At 30.4% G+C, this 7,315-nt stretch overlaps 1 protein-coding gene across 1 annotated transcript; it reads left to right on the plus strand.

The window, feature by feature from the left end:
• The first annotated feature begins 747 nt into the window (after positions 1–747).
• LOC129295402 (uncharacterized) lies at positions 748–2,098 on the plus strand. Its single transcript, XM_054933921.1, has one exon. It carries the CDS (start codon positions 1,060–1,062, stop codon positions 1,960–1,962), a length of 903 nt encoding a protein of 300 aa, XP_054789896.1. The 5' UTR covers positions 748–1,059; the 3' UTR covers positions 1,963–2,098.
• The last annotated feature ends 5,217 nt before the right edge of the window (positions 2,099–7,315 follow it).

Below are 7,315 nucleotides of genomic sequence, written 5' to 3' on the forward strand. Positions count from 1 at the left end.
ATTATATAGTCAACTTCTTCAAAGCTTAAAATATAATTTAAGTTTTAAATTGTTGCTTTTTTTAAGATCATATTTGATTGTTAGAAAGAATAAGAATGTGATTTATTGAAAAAATAAAATAAAAATAAATTAAATTATTATTTTTCTATATAATCATGATAAAATTTGATATTATATATCATAAATATGAGAATTATTATACTCTTTAAAAATTTTATTAATCATAACTTTTAATTTCATAAACTAAATCATCATTTTTCCTTATAAATAGATTCCTCAACATTTTGATGATTTTATTTATACTTTTATTTTTTTTAATATATTCCATTCTTTTGTACTAATCAACCTTAGTAGCAGTACTATCTCCCTCTTCTTATAAAAATTTGAAGTTTAAAACTAGCATTTACATGCTTACGTGTATAGGTGGATTTGTACGTCTTTTTTTATTGGGGGGGGGGGGAGGGCTGCACGAGTGGTAAAATTATGTGGAAAAAAATTAAGTTTTAAAATTGGTCAATGGAAGGAAATCCTGTGGATCAGTGGATAGAAATCCTAAAAATTTATTTTATTATAATTATAATTGTAATTTGTGTATGTTCTGTGTATGAGTTGATCCACGTGCCATGCTCGTGCAGACTCACCCTTCTCTCATCAACACACGGTGAAATCACGCTCCTACACGTCACCAGCTCGCATATGCCCCGGCATCTATAAATCTCCCTCTCGGATCCAACCCGCATATCCCTCTTTGTCCATTCCACGTTTCCACATTTCTCTCTCTCTTGTCAAATTTTAAGAAGCTGTGCAGAAATAATCTCTCTAGAATATTCTCCAGAAAATTCCTCCACACTCTCCGTTAAACCCTTCATCGTCGACACCTCTATAAGAAGCGCCTAACCTTCACGGTTTCAGAATTCACATTTCGGACTGAACTTGACTCTCCCGTCACGATATATACAACCCAATACAATTCTTAAATCGTTCATCTGGGTACAGAGCTTTTGCTTTCGCTCTGTTATAGGCACAGTTGGGTTTTAATTGTCTTTGCAGCTCGAATCAATGGTGGATCTCACGAGAAAGAAGCGGGTCACAGACCCTCTTGACGACGACGCCAAGGCTCGTCTCGTCGGAGATTATCACCGGCAATTTAGTTACGGGAGCAGCGGAAGCGAACATTCCGGAGATGGCGACGGGGACTCGCTGTGTCTTTCCGAGCTCGTGCTCGATTTCCTGGAGGACAACGAGGTTAAGTGTAAGTCGGAGACTAATGAGTTGGACCCGGATCGGGTCGACGTAGAGGACGATGGATCGGAGCTGATTGACGATATGATACGAAGATTGAGTGTCGCCAACAACATGGATTCTTACCAGAAGCTGCTTCTCACGCACGTTTCAGAGGCGGTGGAGGAATTTGAGTTTCTTCGGGGAAACGTTTCTGTGTTCCTGAGAAATGTGATGGGGTTTCTGAGAGAGAAAGGACACAATGCAGCGATATGCAAGACCAGGTGGGATTCATCCAGTGGAGTTACCGCCGGTAACTACGACTTCATTGACGTGATCCAATCTGGTTCATCATCGTGGCAGAGCAGGTACTTCGTTGACATCGATTTCGCCGCCCAGTTCGAGATTGCTCGGCCGACTTGCAAGTACTCGGAGATTCTTTCCTCTCTTCCCAGCATCTTCGTCGGCACGGCGGAGGAGCTAAAACGCATCGTTCAGGCCATGTGCAACGCTGCAAAGAGATGCTTTCGGAGCAGAGGACTCTCTGTTCCGCCCTGGAGGAAAAACCGATACATGCAGAAAAAGTGGTTCGCGCCGTATCGCCGAACCACGAACCCGGTTCAGGCAAACACCATTCCGGTCGTCGTTCCTGCCATGACCGGCGCAAATTGCAGATTGGTTGGTTTCGACGACGTGTGTTCAGAAGCCAGACACGGCGGCGTTTTTGTCCCGACGAGATGATAGAATGGCAATTTTTGTAAATATTTTAGGGCCACAGGGCAAATCTGTGAAATCGATGTGCCTTTTGATTTTTGAGGACTTTAATGTTTAAAAAACATTTGAGTGAAATAAAAAATTAATAATAGTGAGTGGATAATTCATAATTATTACTTGGGCAGTGCATGCGGCGAATCCAAATCGTTTGTTAAGCGGCGAACGGGAGGCTGGATCACATGCAAACGCGACCATTATTAGAATTTAGAAACTCCCAGACGTGTCTCGATTCGTCCAACTCATGATTGTTTTGGATGATCGTAAACGGACAAAGAGACTGGGATCCACAGGACCAGTGGAGCCAGATATATATATTTATTTTTGGGGAAAAAAGCCTGAGATGAATGTGATTGGATGGTAGTGGATGACGTGGCAGAATTATATGTACACACATATATAGGCCAATGGCAATAAAGACATAATTATATTTTATTTTCGATGTGCCCAATGGTATCCAAGGGCATTAGATGGGAGAAATTTTAAGGTAAATTAGAGCATCATATTATTTATAATCTATTTAATAAAAATATAATATTTAAATATTATTAAATATAAATTAATTTTAATATTAATAATATTAAAGGAAATATAAAAAATTAAATTTATATTCTGTTATAAAAATAAAATTAATTAAAATATTACATAAAATTTTATTTAAATTATTTAAAATATTTTAATTAAATAAATTTGTAATGTGATATACTTGATTCACCTAATTATTCCTCTCCTGGTGATGGTTCGGTTAGTGGGTAAGGAGAGAACAGCTGTCAGATGTGGGGCCCGGTCTACGATTTTTGTATGTCTCCTCCATTAAAGTGGCCCCCAGGAAAGTAAAAGTTGGGAGTGGTTAAATTTTTTTTTTTTTTTGAGTGCATAGTTGGATAATATTTAGTGGCAAGATAAGGATTTTTGTTTAACATTTTGATAATGATAAGTACCATATGTTCTTCTAATTAAGCCGAGTGAAGAACAATATATGCCCTCGAATATAATATGATGTAGACATGTAGCATCTTATCCTATCTTATCTTATTTTATATATAATAAAATATAAAGTTTTTCACTATTCATGAACAGTAGAATGAATGGCGATACTGGAGCCGATAATTTTTTTTAAATGTAATGACTTTTTTTTTTAACATTTTTATGTTTATTGATAGTGGGGGCCACATTAACTCATATTTTTTTACTTTATTTTATGCTCTCAATGTTTTTTGTTAATGAGTCTTGTAGTTAGATATCATGATATATAAATATAAATATGATAAGAATAATTTATAATAATAATGATTATTCAAAAAATAATTGTATGATATGATACTCCATAATGAAGAGTGTGTTAATATACTAACAAAATAAGCTATTTAGAGGGTTATATGGTTATGATATTGCTGATATTAAGTATACAGTTGCTGAGAATTACTTCAATTCAATTAATTTTTTAAAAAATTTTAAAAAATGAACCCATAAACACCCTAACATTTATTTCCTATAAATGATACCAAAATAACCTATCTAAAATTCACTTATAAAAATTTAAAATAATATATATTTAATATTTAATTTAATTAGTAAAACCATATCTAAGGACCTACTAAGAAACTTATTCACATACAAAAAATAATAACAAATCCTATTAAAAAAAATCCATATTTCCTTTTTCTATGTGAATAAATTTTTTATCAAATTTTTAAACATGATTATCTCAATTAAATTTCTATAAAAAAAATTAACAACACACCCTTGCTCCCCTGCATCGGAGGAGGTTAAATCTAATTTATTTTTTGGAGGAAACTTACATGCTTTAACATTAACATTATGTACTTTATATACATTTTTTTTAATTAAATCATACTCCCTCCCAAAGTATAAACAGCTTCTAGCAAAATTAACATACTAATAAAGTTTAAATTTTCATAAAAATATATATTATTTTCTCTTTTTACTCTAGCTTCAAGAACCAATGTACTTTATGATGAAGGAAGGATGTATTTATACAAATATATAGGTTAATAATGCAAGGAATAAAATGGAAATTTTTTTTTTACATGTACTAGGTTTTATATTTTTTGAACCAAGATTAACTAAAAAGAAATATTTATATTTTAAACTGGAGAGAGTAATTAATGTTGAAGTATAAATAATATAAATTACAAGACTATGTTATAAAATAAATAATATATAGAAAATATATTGTATAGATCTTGATTTGATTGAAAGCATGTAGTTTCAATATATAAGGCTAAGTATATGAATTTTTTTCTCATTTTTACTTGTCTTTCTATAAAAGGACAGCGAGTTTATTAAATTATTAAGTGGAAATGGATAAAATCAATTACATATCATTGTCTATATACAAACATGAATTAAAATATAGTATGATGAATTGACAAGTTTAATTAATCCAGGGTCAGCTTTTGCTCAACTTATTTGACCAAACCAGCTAACAACATTCAACAAGTTTAATTTGTTTAGTAGGAAGAGGTTGTGGAGTCAAACCCTCGAAAATGTCTGATATGTGGATATAATGATATGCACAGATGGCTAGCTGATAAATAATCACTTATCCTATAAAATCATTTTAACATTCATTTAGTTTGTTGTAATAATTAATATATATTATTTTATGTCATAAAATTATAATTATATTTCAAAACCTTTGTTTGGTTTCATTATATTAAAACTTGCAATATAAATAATAAAATATAAAGAATTGCAATATTCACAGATTATGAATAATGTGGCTCGATTTTTTCAACAGAGAAACATGTTTAATTGGTTGAAAGAATAATATGATTTCATATATGATAGCATGGATGTTCAGTAAATAACTAGTTGAACAATTGATACTTCTGTTCAATGATAAAACGAATTAAAAATTAGGACACAATCATATAACCTAAATAATCTTGTGAAGCATTTCACTAAAATACAAAATTAATATCCAAAAAGTGAGTATAAAAATGAATGATGACACAAAATCATATAAATCTAAGTTTAAAGTGTCATTTTGTTTAAAATTAAAAAATAGCTTTAATTAAATTTAACATTTGAGTTGTTGGAGAATCTTAAGTTAATTATAAAGGTTTTGTTAGAAAAAATATATTTTTAATTTTTCATAAGTTATTTCAAATAGCTTATCAAATATATCCTTAATGTGTTATAGCCAAAAAAAAAAAATCCTTAATTAACTCTCCTTACAATTCTTTTTTTTTTTAAATTAAAGGTGCATGTACTGATTACTTAGAGATATAGGCGGGAATGAATTCACAACCTTACATTTATAAAAAAACTTACATGCTCCTAAATTACAAGGTCACTGGTGCTCTCCTAACAATTTTGTCAACAATTTTCTCATGTTTAGCTTAATTAAAATCTTTTTTTAATTTTAAACAAATTGATCCTAAGTTTTCTTGTTATCCTGATTGGATTGGGATCCATGTGATTTAAATCCATTCACTCAATTAATGTCTTGATTATGGTTATTATATTTCATCAAAGTTTGAAAATTATTGTGATAATTTTTTTATTCAAAAATTTAGAACAATTCTTACCATTGAAACACTCCTCACATATACGTTCTCCTTTCCAAAAATTTATATTGACTTGATTTTCCATTCAACCTAAGAATAAAATTTTTGACAATCATTTGATTAAATTAATGATTATTATCGTGTCACATGAAATATTTATTGAGTAAATGAATTTGTCACACTTTCCAAATCTAAACCCACCATATTTTGGCAATTGAAAATTTTTCTCCAAAAAACCAATAGCTTGTTGGAAGAAAGATAAAATTTCTATGCAATTTTTTTAAAAAATAAAGTTTCTACTTCAAGGAGTAGTTCAAATTGACTAAGAAACTAAACTTTGAATAAAAAGAACAGTATGAATTTTGCCAAAGATTCTAGGAAAAATAGTAACTAAGGACCGTTAGAAAAAATTGATATCAATTAAAGATTGGTTTTTATCAAAACTCAAATAAAAAATAAATTTAAATAGACTGTTATTAATTTAAAATAAATTATTATTAAAATTTGAGTGGATATTTATTGATAAAAGACTAACTAACATTAACAAATATTCATTTAAATTTTGACAACAAGTAATTTTTAATTGATATAAATTTCCTCCAAACTCCTCGATAGATATTTTCCAAACATTCTAAATGAACAACATGTGGCATTGTGTCATGTTTATAGGATAACGTTCAAAGAAGTTGGGATCACCATATGAGTCATGTTGATGGCAACATATCTTTAATTGTACTCATCCTTCTTTAATCAACTTTGGATCTTTCTAGAGTTTTTTCACAAGTAACTTGGCTCTTATCTAAAGCCCTCATATGGTTATGATTATGATATAGGTTGGCCAAAAAAATATGGTTATGAAAAGAATAATGGGAACAAAAAAATAGCGTTAAAATTACAACTAAACTTTATGCATTTAGCCAATATGGTAATGTCTCTAATTAAATAAAGATTTGTTGTTGATATAATGTGGGGCAAAGTTATTTTTAAGAGTTATTCACATTTATACTTACATAAAAATGTCATGCTTCTATAAAAGTGTTCGATTTATTTTTTTGGGACCACAAAGTATTAGGTTAACATTTACAAAAATCACATCCAAAAGTTGGGTACGTTACTTGGAGCAAAATGGTTTACATTTAAAAAGCGACACGTATCCTTTCATTTCAAATTGAAAAACCAACAAACTAAATAATGAATATATATTTTTTTAAGAAAAGTATGAAATTTATGAGTGGAATTCCAAAATATATCCAAATTTCATGGAAAGAACAACGTGGGAGTTGGGTCATATGAATTGGATAAGACTCATGAGTTGGGAGTGGGACCATTGATATGAAATCAGATAGAAGGGCGATAAGGTTCAAATATTTGAGCACCAGTCCCAAATGCAGAAATAAAACTTATAGGAGATCACGATCCTGTAGCGACAATGTATTTTTAGAGAAAATTATAAAATACCCTTGTTTTTTCTACACTGATATGTTGAAATCATTCATAAATCTTCAATAATCTGTACTTTGGAAATGAGTGCAAATAAGAAAAAAGGAACATTTTAATAATTTTGCTTAAATATATATTGTCCGACCATGGTCTAATACAAATGCAGGCTTAATTTCTGAATTTGGGGTTATGCTTCTTGGTCATTATAGCCAAGTTTCCCTAAATGATATTGGTGTCAACAAAAATAATTTATCGGCGAAAATTTCATTGTGTTCATTATTCAATGTCAAAACATGGGTCATGAAATAGGACAGATCATGAATCAAAATTAGAGGAGTTGATTTTTT

This window comes from Prosopis cineraria, unplaced genomic scaffold (genome assembly GCF_029017545.1).
Source record: "Prosopis cineraria cultivar Desert tree isolate PC_DT_omini unplaced genomic scaffold, ASM2901754v1 PC106, whole genome shotgun sequence".
Taxonomy (NCBI): Eukaryota; Viridiplantae; Streptophyta; class Magnoliopsida; order Fabales; family Fabaceae; genus Prosopis; species Prosopis cineraria.

Excerpts from the sequence above, each read along its gene's own strand:
- LOC129295402 (XM_054933921.1), top strand. The coding sequence starts at position 1,060 with ATGGTGGATCTCACGAGAAAGAAGCGGGTCACAGACCCTCTTGACGAC.